This window comes from Primulina eburnea, chromosome 15 (genome assembly GCF_022965805.1).
Source record: "Primulina eburnea isolate SZY01 chromosome 15, ASM2296580v1, whole genome shotgun sequence".
Lineage (NCBI taxonomy): Eukaryota > Viridiplantae > Streptophyta > Magnoliopsida > Lamiales > Gesneriaceae > Primulina > Primulina eburnea.
Genome location: NC_133115.1, coordinates 21,715,319 through 21,735,520, shown reverse-complemented (window position 1 = coordinate 21,735,520; position 20,202 = coordinate 21,715,319). Strand labels below are relative to the sequence as shown.

The following is a 20,202-nucleotide window of genomic DNA, read 5'->3' as shown; positions in this document are numbered from 1 at the left end:
CTATCCCTTAATCGTGGGCATGGCATAACGTTTAGCCCAACTAATTAGTTAACTTATTTAGGAAAATAAATTACAATATTTTAATTCTAAATTTCTAACAATAAGGATATTACAGGACAGAATAAGAAAGGATTATGTTAAAGGGTATTGATATTAAAGTCTCACAGTGCAGCAAAAGAGCAATTTATAAATCCTAAGAAAAATATTTGAATCCAAGAAAGCCTGTTAATAAGTATTTAACATTTTCAAAATAGCAGACCCCAAGAATAAAAACAACAAATGCACATAATATAGATTGTCGAGGACTAATCAGCTATTGTATGGTTGCCTCACAAAATAGCACTGCCATTGACTACGAGTCATACACAAACAACAATTAATAGATGTATTACCAAATGCCATAGACCAAATACAGATAAAAAGAATCACCTTCCAATTAATCAAAATTGCCCGCCGTGTTCGTGCCAATTTTCCCCCGTCAATAACACTGTTGATGTTATGGAGAAAAGTGCTGATAAATAAATCTAACAGAGCTTCATCATCTACTTCTGATGGAGATGAGTTACTATTACTCAAAATAAGATCCAATGACAAAGGAGAAAACATTGTCACTAAATTCTTTAATGCATAGGAACATGCTTCATAGGCAGCCGTGCATATTTCTGCTTCAACCTGATTTAAAAATGTGACAAAAAAATACAAACAGCACAACAATTTTAGGAAGTTGAAGACGAACTGAGATTTTAACATGAGAGGTTATCACTTCTAACTAAAAACAAAAATCTAGCATACCTCGGATTTACATGCTGCAGACGTGATAATCTTCCAGCAAAAGCTCCAGAGCAATGTATGAGCAGAATCAAGTGAAATATTTGTTCTGAACTGTGCACACAACCTCAAGACAGATGCCAGAGACTTTACAGATGTTATCTGTCAAACCATAAGTAAAAAAAAAAATGAAAACCGGAAAATCTCAGAGAAATGCATAATAAGAGCGTGAATGCACTCGTGTAGTTGTAAGAGTAGCTCAACAAGCAGCAGACCTCAAGATGGAAGCATCCAGAGCATTTAAATGAGGGGGAAAGTTTATTAACAGTACGATAGATGTGGGAAAATCTCCCCCCAATCAAAGAGGATTGTGTGTATAATTGTAATTATTTGGTCAATGTATATCCCAGATTGTGTGGGATTTACATAAGAGTAAATATTCTCTATGGTTTAATCTTCCTAATTTAAGATTTTGTTAATGATATATATAAATCGTTGTAATCATCATTGCTGATGATATAAGAGTTATGATTTTGTCTCTAAAATATATAAATAGAAAATGATCATAGATGTCGAAGAAACATGATAACAATAAGAAAAAGCGAAAAAGGTTGTTACAAAGATAATCTAAATGGACGCACAGCTTCCAAAACAGAAGTACATGAAGAACTTAACAACCGACGTTGACTTTGGCCCCCCAGCCTCCCTCTGACAGAGCCTGGAAGAGCCTTGTTCTTTGTGACCACAGGCGACCAGAAAATGGAACATGATGATTTGGTGAAAGAGACTAGTTCTTCCTGTGAAAATAATTGGCACAGTCAATATCAAAATTGTTATTTTAAGGTGATAAAGGAACCAAATACAAGGAAAGATTCATACCAGAACCAACAACAATACACTGATGAACTTGTCAAAAAAATTTATTTCTTTCATAAAGTTAGGGTCATCCAGCTTCCCAGGAAAGCCAGGATCACATATCTTTCTATTCGAGACTTGAATGCGAGCAGAATTCTCCAGAATTACTTGAAGTTCCTCAATCAAGCTTGAAACAAGGACGAGAAATTTCACTTCCACCCACTCTACATGGTTCTTATTCTTGAAAATATCACCACCATAATCTAGAATAAACTGCATAAAAACAACAGCAACAAATTCCAGAACATATAAGAACACCGGCATACACAGCTAGCCAACAATAGTTTCAGATTCAATAAAATTGATTCCGGAAATGAGATAAAATAAATAAACTATCATTCCAGAGGAAATGGAAAAACCACATCCATAGCTAATCTGCAAGATTTTGAGGCTCAATAAACTGATGATGGAAATCGTTTAAATGTTAAGGTGGTAAAAAAACAAGAAACTGAAGTAATTGTTAGTGAAAATATTGTTGTACAATACAAGATCCATAGAATCATATATAGAAGAAATTAAGTGAAGAAAGGAAATAATAAATCCATTAAACTTCGGGATTTACGCAATTCTATTTACAAACAACGCCATCAAATACATCTAGAGTATCATGTATATAATCTGCCTACACTGCCGCTCAACATGAACTATATAGGTTGAATAATCAGAATCTATCCATAAGTTTCTCAAATGCCGGCTTTATCAATCCGTTTGTCAACATGTCTGCAACTTGTGTTGAAGTAGGAACATACGTAAAGCATAGAATTCTTTTTTCTCAATCTTTTCTTTGATAAAGAGCTTATCGACTTCAACATTTTAGTCATGTCATGGTTCATTGGATTGTAAGAAGTGTCAATAGCATTATTTTATCACGGTGGAGTTTCATTCAAGACTTTAGTGAACCTATGAAACCAAGCTCAAGGAGATCGCTTCAGACCATAGAGAGAGATCCTCAACCTGCGGATTTTGTTGGCAATATCTTTGGACTCGAATCTTCGAGGTATACTCAGTAGATTTCTTCTTCCAAATCACCATTCAAGAAGACATTTTTGACACCAAGCTGATATAGGAGCCATTCTAAATTTACAGCAATGGACAGGAGTACAAGGACCGTATTCAGCATTGCTACAGGCACGAAGGTTTCTTGATAATCTATCTTATAGGTCTGAGTATAGCCTTTTGCTACAAGCCTTACTTTAAATCTTTCAATGTTCTCATCAGCCTTATGTTTGATTGTAAAAATCCACTTGCAACCAACAGTTCGTTTCTCGGGTAAAAGTTATGTGATCTTCCAAGTGTAGTTCTTTTCAAGGGCCATTATTTCATCAAAGACAGCAGCTCACCAGTTTTGATGTCGGAGAGCTTCGGTGATGCTTGATGGGATTTGTGCCTGGTCCAAACTCACAACAAAGGCTCGATATGTAGGAAATAAAAGATCAAGAGAGACAAAGTTACATATGGGATGTTGAGTGCATGATCTAATTCTCTTTCTCAATGCAATGGGTCTATCATCAAGATCATCGATATTAGATAAGTCAGAGCTTGGTGTACCTTGATGTTTTCCATTGGATCTGGGATTGGGGAAGTCTTCTTAATTTGCTGAACATCGGTGTTGTCCTGATAACACCCAAGTTGAAGTGGCATCCTGCGAGAGTAAGCATGATCAAAAGGTAGAATATGATGTTAAGGATGTTGTTGCGAGTTACATGGTGGGATTGTGTGCATTGGATCAAGTATAGGATGTGTCTCGAGTTCAGTAGGTATGTTGAAAGGTTTCATATTCTGAGGCTTACTCATAACATTCTCCCGCTTGACCGAGGAAGGTGGAAAGAAAATCTCAGCCTCACGGAAAGTGACATTCATGGAAGAATACAATTTCCAAGCGGAAAGGAGAATAGCACATATATCCTTTCTTATTAGGTGAATACCCTAGAAAGATACGTTTGAGAGAACGTGGATCAAGCATGTCCGATGTTGGGAATGAATGTGAACGAAGCACGAGAAGCCAAAGATGCGCAAGGGAATGTTGTGGAGAAGATGGGAATATGCGTGAACTATGAGGATTAGGGGTCTGGACCTCAAGGACTCTAGAATATATCTGATTGATGATGTAAGTGGCTGTAAGGACAGCATCACCCCAGAAATGATGAGGGGGCATTGTGGGTAAACAATAAGGACCAAGGCACCTCGAGGAGATGGCGGTTTTTACGTTCTACCACCTCATTTTGCCGAGGGATGTCAGTCAGCGCAGGAACTTTGATGAACAATTCCCTCAAGTGGCTAGGTATCTCCAAGACGGAGTTAAAGAAATCATGTGCTCGATCAGTGCATAAGATTTGGATATTGGAGGAGAATTGTTTGGATCATAGAAATAAGAGGACCGGAGTCAAATGAAGGTGGAGGCTTTGAGAAGGACTTCATATTAAAGAGGTACAAGCCCACACAACAATCAGCATTGCCAATCGTCATCCCCGATGCTAGGTCGTGAAAATGCAATAATCAGTCGAAAATATTGTAGAGCAATTTAAATCCATATTCAAGACATTGACTGATAACAAATTGCAATGAAGTGCCGGAATGAACAACACATTGTGTAAACATAAATCCGAGGATAACCATATGGAACCCTAACCATCCTGGTACAAGACCTATATGCGACCCTTACTAATTTAGGAACATGAAATGGGTTTTAAGAAGTGAAAATTTTCAACTGGCCAGACATATGATCAGACGCACCCAAATCGATTATCCAATAAGTTGACAGATCATTATGTGATGGTAATGCAAGGGGGATGTCACCTTGAATGGCAGCACTGTCAGTGACATTGACAGGAGGTGATGATGGAGTGATTGCTGTCCAAACAATTGATGAAGGACAGCAAGTTGTTCCTTGGTTAAGTGCACTGATGCTGAAGTAGGCTGGTCAGAAACAGCAGCATCGTGTGCTTGGCGTTCTCGTGCGGGCTTCCAATCGGCTGGTTTTCCATGTATGTTCTAGCGAGTCTCAATATTATGAGTAGGTTTCTTGCAAACCTCGCACCGAGGACGGTCTGGAATCTTTCCTTTAGTGATATTTGAGGACTGCCCATTGCGGATTCCTTGAGCAGTAGAAGCATCACTGGAATTGGAGGACAGTTGCTGGTGGAGTGTGAGGGCAGAACCTTCAGAGCTGTCGGACTTCAGAGAATGAGGCGCGCAAGATAGGCAATGATTTGGTGATAAGAATTCGACCCCTCACATCCAGATTAGTATTCAAGCCCATCAAGAACTTGAAAACTCTTCTGTTTTCCACAATGGATTTGTATAGCTTCTCATCCATCGAGCACTTCCAATCATGCGCCTCAGACAAGTCGAATTTATGCCAAAGGCGGGTAAGGGCAGTGAAATAAGCCAAAGGCGGGTAAGGGCAGTGAAATAATCTGTGACCGTAGAATCATTTTGTCACATATCGTAAATGGCCGAGTCAATTGCAAATAGTCCTGTTGTATTGTCTCTACACAAATACATTTCTCGAGCAGCTTGCCAAATTTCACTGGCCGAGGAATAGAGCAAAATGTTTCCCCGATCTCAGGTGTAACGGAATTAATTAACCACGACATGACCAGGTTGTTCTTAGCCTCCCACGCCTTGTACTTAGCATCGGTTGAATCAGCCTGTGACACCAAGCCGTTGAGAAATCCTTCTTTGCCACGGCCGCACATAAATATCAACACGGACTGTGATCATGGCAGAAAATTTCGGCCATTAAGCTTATGGCACGTGATGAAGTACAGAGCCTAGTGGCCCAAGCCCTGGGTCGTGATCGCTAGAGAGGATGCAGCAACGGAGGATGAGGTCATTCCGTATTTCGTCATTGGCCTTGTCCGACTTTTGATACCATATTAAGATACACAAAAGCTAGCTCAAGGAGGGGATTGTCCAAGTCTATATATGCAAGTCCCAAGGATTTTATCCAACAGATCTGGGACAATTAACAAATCCCTCACGCTCAGGAATGAAGATCTGGAGTTTGAAGTTTACAAGTGACCCAACTATGAGCAGAGCGGGTGGCCCACTATAGGAAGTTCAACACAACGGTGGAACCTGGGCAAGGATTAAACATGGCTCTGATACCATGTAGATTGTGTTGGAGTATCAGAAGAGAAGAAGAAGTTTGTTTTTGTATTCTTTCGTCGGTAAATGCCCTACCTTAAATACAAAATATAAATGAAAGTATAACACTCTAACGTAATCTAATTTAGTCTAATCTAACCAATGTTTAAAATACAAAGAATAAGATGACATCTTATCTAAAAAGACAAGTCCTATACTAACAAAATTTCGGATTATCAACATTTTTTTTGATACGAAACTACTTTCCTTTAGAATAATATGGTGGATTACAAAGGATAGTAATCCTAAGAACTAGAGTACAAGTAAGGAATTAAAAAGAGAGATCTTAAATCAACAACAAACATAACTCCAATCCCTAATCACATCCGCAATAAGTAAATGCTTAAACTCCGGTAACATTGTTGTCCACGTCGCGACCCTGAATCTGATCTTTGCCCATACTACGTCAAGAGACTCTGCCGAATCCTCAAACAATCTACCGTTTCTCTCCAACCACAGAGACCAAAAGATGCAGTGCACCGTCAAGACCCAGAATTTGTTATTCCTTCTGCCGTCTGCCAGATCCGTCTGCATGATAAATAAGTCCCGAGCCTTTCTTGGAAATGTCCAATCGAAACGAAGCTCTTGCAGAACTCTTGTCCAAATTGCACGTGAAAAAGAACAGCGCAACAGAATATGGTCTTGGTTTTCTTCATTACTCCGGCATAGATTACACCATTGTGGTCTTAAAGCGCAATTTGGCCACCTTTTCTGCAAAATGTCGCTAGTTGGTAGTTTTCCCAACGCTACTATCCACGAGAAGACTTGGACCTTGAACGGGATCCGTATTTTCCAGATATTAAGAGAAAGGTAACCAGATTTCGCCGCCGACGATGAAGACCGGCGCCGGTGACTGTAGAGGGCAGCGACGCCAGCAACAGAGAAGCAGAGAAGGAAACGGGAAAGAAGCGCGGGAGCGGAAAAGAGGAGAGAGCATTTTTTAAAAACTTCTCTCTCTAGGGCATTTTTTCCTTTTTATCAACATAACTCATCCTTCCAAATATCAACAACATACATAATAAAACACGACATGCATTAGACATTTTCCTCTTTAGCATATAAAATATATATCTGTCACCTTAATTTTTTCAAGAAAAACTCTACACATTTTCGAAAGAAAGACACCATCACATAAATAGTCAACTTTCTCCTCAATTATTCCTAAAATCCTAAATTAAAAATCCTGAAAATATTTTATGAAGAGTGGCTCAGAAATTTGCTCCAGTCATCGGTCATAGTTGCTTGATCAAGCACACAAGGATTCAGGTTTGGCAGGGCACCGGGACCCGAAGGTTGACATCCGTAGCCTGTAATCAGTCAAGTCGGTAAAAGCACCCTGACCAGAAGGCCGATATCAAAAACTCGTAAACAGTCAAGTTGGCAAGGCACCTCGACCCGAAGGCCGGCATTCAAATCCAGTAATATCAGTTGCAACTTTGCCACAAATCATTAAAAATCTTTAAAAAAGTTCATAAATAACTCGCGCACACATGCTGCCAGGAAAACACAAATATCTAATATTACTCTTCTTCACAACCAAGAACTTTGCTACGAAAAGTTTCCCTATATTCTCTTCTTTTTAATTTCAAAAACTCAAGCACAACACCATGATTCCTTCCCAAAAATTCTTTTCGCCATCTCTCTTGTTTTAGTTTTTAAGCTTAAGCCACTTGTAGCCTAACAAGTAAAAAAAATTTAAATTCTTTCCAGTTTCATCCCTCAACATTTTCATCAAAATAAAAATTTCGACATGCTGGGGCAATGAACAAATTCCCGGATCAGAGGTGGATAGCTCAGGCTACGACTGAGCCATGGCAGCTTGAAGGGTGCGCAGCACCTGCGCTCTCCCTCGCACTGCCAATCCTGGTCATGAGCCACAAGCCACCTCGATGTCCTGTGACACCGCCTCCTCAATCTCGACCAGCCCCCTGTCCATGCACACTGCCTGAACCCAACAGACACGTAGCGCACGACTCCACCTTCACAAACACCGTAAGAAAATATTCAAACTTAAACACAGCTGCACTTATAAGTACCGACCAGCATGGACAGTTCTCCCCATCATGAACCAAAAACGTCCAAATGTGGCAACTTCTCCCCATGAAAACATCAGATTTTTCGAAAAATATAACATCATAAACATAATAAAATTTCATAGAATGCCTTAAAATACAAATTTTAATAATTTGGCATATGCATTATGTGGATTGACCGATTGAACATAAATTTTTTCATTCTTGCCTGTCTTTCCAGGAAAATAAGATCCAACTCACAAAACACATAGATGATAGAACAGTGCATTGTAGGACAAAAGAAGACTTATCATAGTTATTACTGTTTTATACATCAAACCTTGAGAATTGGGTCCAAGTGTTGATCTTCCACCACAACAAGAAAGAGAACTCGAGCCCAACGTTTTGCTTGAAACTCCCAAGATTTTAATTCTTCATCGTCATATGTAACAAGAGAATCTAAAGGGTGCTTATAACTTATAAAGTCTGGGGGAAATCCATTAATAGCCGTCATGAGAGGCAAATTAGCACCACGAAGCCATTTTTTAACATCATATCTCAAGTAACCTGAAATAGAAAATAAGAGCAAAAGATACATAAGATCTACCAACACAAATAACTATTACTGTTCAACGAGAGTAAATACAGGAAAAATTCACAACCACCATTTAAACCATACCACCAACATCAGTATATTCGCGAGGCAGACTTGCAATGAAGCGTAAAAGAATCTCAAGAGGAACATCGACTGCAGTCACCGCTGAAGACGCAGAAGCCAGAATCCTTTCACAAACTATAAGCCATAACAGGATCAGAATAGTAAGCTTTTCAATATTCATAATTTTTTACTTGGGAAAATTTTAATTAGTAAATAGAGACCTTTACTACGGTAATTAGGATTAAAATGTTGTTTACTACACTCAAGAATAAAGCGCAAAACATCCAATAAGTCAGCTCTATCATTTTGATAAAAATTTGGTGCGGATTCAGCCAGGACCTCGTCTGAGTTGGCATAATTAGATCGTTCAAATTCATGATTATTTTGGCACATAATTCCACTGGAAGCTGAAGCAATGCACTCTGCAAGGCACATCAAGCCAGCTCGCCCAAAAGAGTGTAACTTTGGAGCAGATGCCAGGTGGACTAAGAATGAAATATGCTGCCTGTATTACATGATATTATTTATATCACACTTCTTGAGTTTTAAGTTTATAGTGCATATAACGCAATGAGAATTACAGGGACCAAACAATTTAACGCCAAAGGATTAGAACAGCCTAGAGAGAAGATAACCAAAATATAACCAAGAGGAACATTGTATTTATTATTATGCTTTTGGTTACAAGCCAATAGTTGAAATCCCACAAACAAATGAGTCACATAGAAGAATAATTACCAAAAAAAGCAGGTTATATTGCAGTAGCCTATAGAGAAGTCATTCAATATAATTATTTTGTTTCTTGTTTCCCTCTTTGCAAACCACGCCATGATTGTTAATACAGGGAGGTATTTAAGGGTAGAGACAATTATTATTTCTCCCTCAACCAACAACAGACAAGGAGATAGTTATTTGGACTCCACAAATTATTAGGTGCACTCCATTTTCATTTCATAGTCGACAAACTACCCTTAAATTTAATAATTCCATAAGATCCTATGTATTTCCAGTACACTATTTTTTTTTTTTTTTGATAGGAAACAATACTTTTATATATATAATAATAATGATCGTGTTACATAAAAAGCGGATGAGCAATCCGCGAATTCAAAGAAACTAATACAATATCGTCAAGACAATACAAACTTCCAATCCCTCCCATACTTCATCGACGGAGGCCGACGAGCCGCTGAATATTCTGTTATTTCTCTCGAGCCAGCTTGTCCAAAAAGTGAAATGAACGATCAGATACCAGAATCTCTTTACTCTTGTCCCTGCTGGAATTCCGGGCTCAATAATGAACACGTCTCCTGCCCTTCTCGGAAAGATCCAATAAAATCTCAGCTCTAGCATCACCTTTGTCCATATTCCTCTTGAAAAAGAACAATGTACCAGTAAATTATCCTGATTCTCCTCGTTGTTTTGACATAACGTGCACCATTGCGGACTTAAAGCACAGGTTGACCATCTTCTTTGCACCGAGTCTGAGGTAGGGAGTTTCCCTAAAGCCACAATCCACGAGAAAATTTGAACCTTTTGCGGGATAGGTACTTTTCATATATGATCTTAACATGAGAAAACTGGGAAATTTTTTTTTTTTATACGAAACTATTTTCCATTAAAATAAGAAGTTGGATTACAAATTTACAACGGATAGTAATCCTAAGAACTGGATTACAGATAGTAAAGAATAAAATCAGAAATCTTAAATCAACAACATACAAACTTCCAATCCCCGATCACATCCGCAATAAGTAAATGTTTAAACTCCGGTAACAACGTTATCCACGTTGCGACCTTGAATTTGATCTTTGCCCATACTTCGTCCAAAGACTCTGCCGAATTCCCAAACAATCTACTGTTCATTTCTAACCACAGAGACCAAAAGATGCCGTGCACCGTCAAGAACCAGAATCTGTTGTTCCTTCTTCCATCTGCCCGAGTCGTCTCCATGATAAATAAATCCCGAGTTTTTCTTGGAAAGGTCCAATCGAAACGAAGCTCTTGCAGAACTCTTGTCCAAATTGCACGTGAAAAAGAACAGTGCAACAAAAGATGGTCTTGGTTCTCTTCATGTTTCCGGCATAGATTACACCATTGCAGGCTTAATGCGCAGTTGGGCCACCTTTTCTGCAACAAGTCGCTAGTTGGGAGTTTCCACAATGCCACTATCCACGAGAAGACTTGAACCTTGTACGGGATCGGTATTTTCCAGATATTGTCGTGGTAAGGAAATGAAGGGAAAGCTGTAACCGGGAAAAAAGAAGCGTAGAAAGACCGAACAGAAAAAAAACCCCGATGTATCCCCCCACCACACTCTAAAATTAGTCGTACCCCTCACCAACCTAACCGTGTCTAAAATCCCCAAAAGTTCACTGAATTCTCCTAATTCTACCTCATTTAAGGCTCTCCTGATATCAGTTACCTCTAAAAAAACTGGTGATAGGTTTATCAATGGATGTGGAGATTCGAAACAGAGATGGAAAACAATCTTTGAACGACAAAACACCGCCCCCCCAGATATCTTCCCAAAATCGAATCAAGTTCACCCCTTTTAAAACCGCCCTAATCAATAGATGAAAAGTCGAGTACGATCGAGAAATAAACTTCCAGGGGCTTTTAAAGATCGAGTTCCTCGCCAACCTCACATCCCAACCGTTATCCTGTAAACCATAAATACTCTTGATAACTCTTTTCCACAAAGAATCTTTTTCCACCGAGCATCTCCACCACCACTTTCCAAGAAGTGCCCTGTTCGTCAAGCAAATATTCCCCAGCCCCAGTCCTCCCCTGTCCTTTGGCTTACAAACTTGCTTCCACCCAACTACATGGCAATGTGCTCCCCATCCGCTCCGTCCCATAAGAAATCCCTCATCAATTGTTACATTTTTTTCGCCACCCCAATTGGCACTCTGAAGAGAGACATATAGTAAGTCGGCATCGCCCCTAAGACAACCTTAATCAAAGTGAGACGACCACTTCTTGAGAGAAAAGACTTCTTCCGACTTGCAAGTTTCTTTGACATTTTTGATAATACGGGCTCCCAAAATTCAGCAGACTTAGGGTCACCTCCCAAAGGTGCCCCAAGGTACTTGATCGGCCAATTCTCTCTTTGCACCCAATTACTCGTGCCATAGCCTCAACTTCCTCTTCCAAAACATTTAATCCCAAGACAACGCTTTCGAAAACTGTGAAATTATTAAAGAGAAATAAAGAATCATAGAAAGATCGGACCGAGAACAAACCCGTAGAATCCCCCAACCAAACCCTGAAATCCCCTGAACCCAACTCTAACCTGACTATATCTAAGACTCCCACTAGAGTAGGAAACTCCCCCAGCTCGATATCATTAAGATATCTTCTAAAACGCACGTCCCATCGATAAGTTTGACCGACTCCTACATTGACAACCTCTAAAAGCTACGAATAGGTTTATTAATCTCGGAACAAATCCTAAACAAAGAACGAAAGCATTCTTTGAACGAAGGAGCCCCTCCCCCGCCCAAACATCCACCCAAAACCGAATGAAATTTCTCTCTCTCAAAACCGTCCCACTCAAAAGATGAAATGCCGAGTAAGCACGAGAAATGCATTTCCATGGACTTCTGAACGTCGCATTCCTGGCCAATCCCAAGTCCCACCCATTATCTTTAAGATCATAGATGTTTTTTACAACATTTTTCTACATCTCCCTTTATCTTGTACCTCTCTACCACCATTTCCCTGGTAATGCTTTGTTTCTCAAACAAATATTCCCTAATCCCAGCCCTCCCCTGTCCTTGGGTTTACAAACCTGCTCCCATCCAACAACATGACAATGTTTGTCCCCGTCCGCTCCATCCCATAAGAAATCCTACATCAATTTTTCCATCTTTTTGGCCACTTGACTTGGCACTCTAAACAAAGACATGTAGTAAGAAGGCATTGCGATTAACACCGATTTTATCAAAGTCAGTCGCCCCCTCTTGATAAGAACGCCTTCTTCCAACTTGAAAGGTTTTTTGTCATTTGGATAGGACAGGTTCCCAAAACTCGGAATTCGTAGGCTTACCTCCCAACGGTACCCCGAGATACTTAATTGGCATATCATCTTTTTTGCACCTAATTGCTTGTGCCAAACCAACCACTACCTCATCCTCGAAATTAATCCCCAACACAACACTTTTTTCAAAATTAATCTTCAAACCTGATTTAAGCCCGAATAATTTGATTATTTCCAATAGTGCCATCACATGCCTTTTTGTTTGTACCAAAAACAACGTATCATCCGTAAATTGGATATGCAAATTTCTAAGTTTCCCCTTCCCACCACTAATCCTCTTACTTTGTTCAAATCCTTTGCCTTGTCGACCAACCTACCCAAAGCATCAACGACTAGATTAAAAAGAAAGGGGGATAAAGGATCCCCTTGTCGAATTCTTCTCTCCTCTTTAAATTTTCCCCTCGGCTTTCCGTTGATAAAAATTGAGAATGAAACATTAGACACACACCCCTTATCCACATTCTCCATCTATCTCCAAACCCTTTCTTTTATAACACAAAGTCAAGAAATCTCCAGTCCACGTTATAATACACTTTTTTTCCAAATCAACCTTAAGCACCCAACCCTTCTTTTTCTTCTTACGGTATTCCTCAACAACTTCATTGGCAACAAGGCAACAGTCCAGAACTTGTCTTCCTCTGATACAAGCACTCTGGTTCTCGGCGATTGTACCGCTCAAAACTTTCTTCATTCTGTTAGTCAACACTTTGGCTAATATCTTATACAAGCTCGTTGTCAAGCTTATTGGCCTAAAATCATTGACCTTAATCGCGTCTTGTTTCATAGGAATGAGGCAAATATAAGTCTCATTTGTAATGCCGTTTATAACTTCTCCTTCAAAAAATTCAGCTAAGAACTTCATTAAATCCCCCTTAACTGTATCCCAATTCTTATGGAAAAAGGCCAATGTGAACCCGTCCGGCCCTAGAGCTTTGGATCCATCACTCTCAAACACTGCCTTTTTTACCTCATCCTCCGAAAAAGGAATCTCCAGCTCCTCCGCTTCAATCGTATCCAAAGGGCACCATTTTCCAACACATCAAATACTCCCCCATCCCCCTCTGATTTTCTATACAGTTTCGTAAAGTATTTGACAATGTTTTCTTCAATCTGTCCCTCTTCCGTAACCAATGACCCATCCTCCAACTCCACTTTATCTGTAATCGATCTGCTCCTTCTGTTATTCAACAAGGAGTGGAAGAATTTTGAATTTTGATCTATTTTCCTCAACCATCACTTTCGCTTTCTGACTCTCCAATTGAAATCTTTTGAACGCCAAATTTTCCAACTCAAATCTTGCGGCCCTTCTTTCGGAATGTAAATTTTCAGACCAGCCTCCCTCAGCTTCTAACTCATCCAAGTGGTTTATCTTGTAAGTCAACTCCGCATATCTGACACACATATCTCCGAAAACCTCTCTATTCTAACTTGAAATATGGACTTTCAGTTTTTTTAATCTTTTCATAAATTTATACCCTTCCCAACCTTGAGTCACCCCATCATTCCACCATGTCTGGACCAATTCTTTAAAGTTATGATCTGACAACCAAATGTTTTCGAAGGTCCCCATTTCGACTTAGTGGTATCAAACATCACCGGGCAATGATCCGAAGTTATCCTGGGTAACACCGTTTTACTGAAATGAGGGGAAATATCCCTCCATCCATTAGAGATGAGATATTTGTCTAATCGGCAACAAATCAGAATCGCCCTGAAATTTGACCACGTGTACTTTGCATTCAAAAGAGGAGGGTCATGAACTCCCAATTCTCCTATCAAACTGTCAAAATATAACATACTCGTAGTGTTCCGTATACCTGACGTCCTGACCACAATAAAATCACCTCCCAAACACCATTTTTCCCCACAAATAGAGCTCAATCCTGCTAATTCATCCCAGAATCTCTCCCTCTCTCTAGGCTTGACCGGTCCATAAATCGCTGAAAACCACCACTTGATGTTGTCATTCAATCTAGTTTCAATTAACACCGAGAACTCCCCTATCAAATTAGTACTGACCACCACCACTCACGAATCCCACATCACTAGTATACCCCTCGATCGCCCATCCGAAGGTAGACAGACCCCATCCACAAATCTAGACTTCCACATACTAGTCACAAACCGCTTGTCAACCTGTTCCTTCTTTGTTTCCAAAAGCACCACTAAGTCGGGATTTTCTTTACGTATGACCGTTCGAACTAGCTCTCTTCTTTTTGTCGTCCCTCCTCCCACGATATTTCCAGAAGACCAGAACACTATTTAATCTTCAAGAATTTAAAATTTTTTTTTATCAGAAACTATTTTTATTTTATTAATAAAGATTGTTACAATTACAGTGGATGAGCAATCCAGAATATGAGCAATTTAAAATTCAATCATTAAAAAAAACATTCTCGTCGCATTTGACCATCCTGCAACATCTGTCATGATCCCCATAATTTTCTTGGCTATTTTCTGTTTTTTTTCAAATAAAAATAAACTTCTTTTTGTATGATGTACTTCTTTGCTCCTCTGTAGTAATTCTTGTGCATTTTTTAGTAAGGAAAAATTTTCAATCTCGTAGTAAAATAAAAAATTCAACTCGAAAAAAGAAAAATAAGAGTGTCTCTAAGAAGAAATAAGGACTCAACATCACACGGCAACAAGAATAAATATTCCTCTTTTAGTTCCAAGAGTGAACAGTTTGATAAATGATATTATCCCACAGAAGGACACAATGATCCATAGATTCCTTTAATTAGCAAAAGGTCCTCCATCGGAACAATTATATCTGCATTGCTACGTATTGATTCGCATATTGTCACCTAAAGATTCTATTTTTCTAAAAGTATATCTCAGCTGGACAATATCAACACATACACAATGTTAAAAGTCAAGAAGTGATAATCATGACTTATGCTGAAGAAACAAAGAACTATCATGTAGTTACACCAAACCTCTCGTCCAAGACGCTGGCATATTCAAATAGAAATCTAGCTGTGGCTTTAATTGCCCGAGAGGAGTAGACTTCTTTTGAACCTGTTTAAGAAAAACATTAGGCATATAGACTGCGTATCACCATTCATAGAAAACAAAAAAAAAACGATTGGTGAATCAAATGAGTAAGCAGATGCTGAAACGAACATACCAAAATTTTTGTGCTGCACAGGATCATTTAATGCCTGTATAAGTGGACCAAGTATAAAGTTCATGGGCACCAATTTCACGGAAGACCCGCAGTTTTTCCAGTCAATGTCCAAAAATGACTCCATGATAAGGCATCTCACTGAAGTAGACAATTAAGGATTAGCTTTTCAACAAGAACAATAGGCAATGCACCGCCCACATACAAATGAAATTCACAAGTAAAATTATGACAAAGGATCTCTACCTTGAGGGTTATCATGGCAAAAGCCACGCTCCCATAAAATAGCTAGCCATTGAAAAGTTTGCTCTGTAGATGCCATCTGGTTGCAATAAAGCTTTCCATTTTCAGAGTTTGTCGAATCATCATCCGAGAACAAAGACCGGAGCCACAGTATAATCTGCAAGAACGAAAATAAGTAGTAATACAAGAGAAGTTTGATCTTCCTGCTTCAAGAAAGTGAACATCATGAGGCAAAGAATGTCTTGAGGAAAATTGCCATCAGCTGAGTAATTTCTTACTCAAACCCAAGGTAGACATTTCATAAGAGTTCCAAAAGAAGTACAATTATGATTCCATATCCGGCAGTTTAGGAATGCAAGCTTAAAATTGCCGTAAATATAATAATGCGAGCATACCTGGTGATTCCATGCTGCTTCAACCAAATGGGTACCATACTCTTCAAGCATTTCGTACAGAAATACAAATGCCTCCCACCTTTTCCAACCGGTTAAATTGGAGTTATTATCATGGCATACCCTCCCAACACCCAATGACTTGGCTTCATTGTCAGCCCACCGCCCTCTTTTGCTAATGAAGTGGGAATTCAAATTTTTCTCATTCGATAGTTTAATTGGAATGCCAGTGGATAATTCCATTTTCTTGCTCAAGTTTAACGTCCTTTTCAATATTTGCAGTGACTGCTTCCTCACGAAGCCATCCTTGTCAAGCTTAAGAATTAAAGTAGATATACAGGGTTAACACAGAAGAATATATAGTAAGAGTAAGATTTAAAGTGAGAAAGGGGCACGCTTACCAAGCCTCTCTTTATTTCATCCCAGAATGCCTTGTCAGCTCTTAAATCAAATATCGCCTCTTCTGCACCCACATTTGCATCTTGATGGTCATCATTTGGCCGCGAAAAGGATAAACACAAAGAAAGTATATCATATGCATCTCTTCTCTCCAAAGAACCCGAAGAAAACAATAACTTGCAACACTTCCAGAGTTTCATTACAAAATTTTTCCTGTAATGACAATAAAACTTGTCTAAAATCGAAAAGCTGAGCTCTACAAAAAAGCACATACAATATAATATATGAAGCTCCTATTTTATGTTTTGCAAATATAACATGTGGAATATACCTGGTTAAAACATGATTCTTCCCGCAAACTGAGACTTCAAAAATACGCTCGCATGCCAATGCTTTAAATAAAAGTGGAAGTAGAAACCTGACTGCAGAGCTTCGATGCTCGACACTTTGAGAAAGCATGTGTACAGCCAAATTAGAAAGATCCCAAAGCATATTTCCAGCAAAAAGTTTCGCCCTAGACCCATTTGCTAGAGTTGAGCTGAATAAAACTCCTCTCTCGTGTTTGTTTGAAAGAGAAGCATCCAATGTTAAGTTTAATATATTGTAAGATATAGATAGTGGAATATCATATGACCGAGATATCTCAAAAACATTGTGACTATCCTTCTCGGTCAATCTGTCATTAAAATCTTCAAAACAGGTCCGGCTAGATTCCTCATCACAGGAAACCTTAAAATTTGAATCTATACTCCATTTATGAATTCCAAGTTGTTCACTTTCAAACATTCCCATAGACAGGCTGATAGATCTTAACAGGGGCAGCACCATTGTTGCTTCAAGAACCTCCCAACTGTTTGTTTCGGTTACAAGATCAAGAAACAAACTTGCAACCTACCCAAAATAATGTTTTAAGGATGAAAAAGATAATCAAAACATGACAACATCAAGGAAGCAAAATGCTTTACCTCGTTAAATATCTCAACGTCATCTGCATGTACTATCTCTAACAAAGGAATCAAGATTTTCCAAATAAACATTTGCATATGATCGGCATCTGCAGAAGTATCAGAAATTGTTCTGTGAGGAATTTGAATGTAAAATAAGAGAATGAAGTATCTTCCTACAAGTTTAAAAACATTTAAGTGAAAGCCAACCGACATTCTCATGATAAAATTGTGGACTTAAAGTAATATAAGATGACATCATACTAATGTGAGATCTCTTAAATGAAGCATATTTTGTAATAATCGTAACCAAAAGCATTCAGCTTAAATCATCTATCCCCAACTCACAAACTACCTGAAGTAATGTTTTATGCCTAAAAGTTTTTTCGATTGTATGGGCATGAACAAAATGTGGTAGTCTTTTCTCGATTGTAATAGCACTCATGTTGCGGATTACTCATCCGCTACTATTGTAAAATTATTATTTTATCAATAAAGTTTAGTTTCCTATCAAAAAAAAAATGTTTAAAATTGTAAATGCAAAGTAACATACATTGATTTATGAAGTCCGAATCTAGAATACACGATAATACGAGGAAGAATCATAAACTTATAGTTCAGAAAAATTTGGACTTATGCATCATTATGGACAGTGACAACAGCGGAAGAGTTAGAAAATGGCAATAAAAAGGTAAATGCATTCAACAGAAAGACTAATTTTTTTGGTAGCAACACCATACTTCAGCGATTAATGTGAAGGCTGTGCAAATCGGGTTGACATAATTTGGAGGTCAACTTTACAAGTTCATCCATCCCATTTGCTTGCACATTTCCTTGCTGGATATAGGAGCTTATACTAGAATACATTCTATCATTCTATGGTGGATAGTTTGGATTACGAGTAACTTCAAGTTAAGTAGAAGTTCTTTCCAACATTCAAAATTAATTTAGGACGCACTATAAAAGGAAATGCGACAAATGAGTAACAGTAGTGACTCGTGTAGAAGATGTGATCAATTTTGCATGTAACAGAAAAACCCACCTAACGTCTTTAGAAGGTGACATAAGGCAGCCACATAGGATCCAACAAAATTACGCCATTCGATGTCAATCATCTCACTTTTTATAGCAATTCCCTACATGACAAAACATCAGTGTATATGTAAAATGGTGAAGTAAGTTATCGTTCCAAAAATTTAGCAAGGAGGTCAATCTAGTTGGTTCACACCAAAGAAAACTTTATTCAACGCAGTTCAGCACTTCATTCAGGACATAACAGGCTAGTCAATTGCATTTATAACTCAGAGTATGCCGTCTCCACTGATCACTGGCAGTTTGTCTTTTGCGCAATGAACAGCACCGGAAAGAATGCCTAAGGGTAGAATAAATTTTAGAAAAAAATTATAAATATCGGCATTATTCAGTGAAATTGTTTTTTATGATCTCCTTCCACTTTCTCCTTACAAGCTTCAGTCGTTTCTGATTTCCATTACTAATTATCAGAGAAAGCATGCTCTCCATCCTTCAAGAAAAAGTATATATCTTTAATTTTTTTCAAAAACCATATGTGACAGTTCCTCAAAATGCATAAAACCACTTAATTCCTCGGTCCACATAATGATTCCTCTCCTAACTTCCACTTCCATTGAAATTGCTGACAATTTAATGAAAGCACAAGAAAGGATTTAGGGGAAAGAAGCAAGAAATTAATACAATTTACTGAGTAGATGAAAGTAACAAGAGCTGTACCTGGATGAGCTGGGGAAATTCATCGACGAGGCTAGAGAAGATTGAAGATGGTGAATCGGCTGCTGAAGCCAGGATACAATCCAGCATCGGAGGAATCGCTGCCGTAGGAACACGGCGGAAACTGCTCCGAAGTGAAGTGAGGAGAGGCTCCATGGCTTCCAGATAACAGACAAAACCCAAAATCGAGTGTGGAGGCTTAAACCCTTCGAGGGAAAGCGCGGTTTAGCCTTTTTAGTTGGTCGCGCAAAATTATATTATTATTATATATCTCGTGCGATCGATATTTATGCTCGATGGGTGATAAATCGAGTCTTAAAATAGTACTATTTTAATATTTTACGAAAATTTCAGCGATTGATATTTATGCTCGATGTGTGATAAATCGAGTCTTAAAATAGTACTATTTTAAGATTTACGAAAATTTTGAAATTTTTTTATTATATAATTTAGTATAAAAATATAACTCATAAAAAAATAATGGTCACCGTTCATACTAAAATAAAGTTCAGAACCATAAAAATCCAAATTTAAAAACATCCATCATGATTTAAAATTTTAGCATACTAGTCACCAAACCGTGAATAGCAAGTAATACGTAATAAAATTCATGCAATTTTAACATAGTTCGTAGATAGAATAATATAAGCATAAATATGTATAACGCGACTTTCTTACGTAAACATTTTCAAAAAATCATATTTTCATGCTCGTCATAGTAATCGTAATTGTAAATCATATTACGTAGAGTTCAGTTCAATGCAAGTTACTCATAACATAAATTGTTTGATCAAATTAACTACAATA

General features: G+C 38.3%; 1 protein-coding gene across 1 annotated transcript in view; it reads right to left on the bottom strand.

Annotated features, from left to right (window-relative positions):
• LOC140813581 (uncharacterized) overlaps positions 1–19,627 on the bottom strand; it is a 72,766-nt gene extending 53,139 nt beyond the window's left edge. The window contains 16 exon segments of the mRNA XM_073172151.1: positions 430–672; positions 793–930; positions 1,410–1,565; positions 1,648–1,896; positions 8,185–8,411; positions 8,524–8,637; positions 8,724–9,007; positions 15,484–15,565; positions 15,675–15,812; positions 15,918–16,071; positions 16,310–16,621; positions 16,708–16,918; positions 17,037–17,596; positions 17,671–17,759; positions 18,692–18,785; positions 19,399–19,627. Of these exon segments, the coding sequence (XP_073028252.1) occupies positions 430–672; positions 793–930; positions 1,410–1,565; positions 1,648–1,896; positions 8,185–8,411; positions 8,524–8,637; positions 8,724–9,007; positions 15,484–15,565; positions 15,675–15,812; positions 15,918–16,071; positions 16,310–16,621; positions 16,708–16,918; positions 17,037–17,596; positions 17,671–17,759; positions 18,692–18,785; positions 19,399–19,551 (3,204 nt within the window). The 5' untranslated portion in view covers positions 19,552–19,627.
• Between the last annotated feature and the right edge of the window lie 575 nt (positions 19,628–20,202).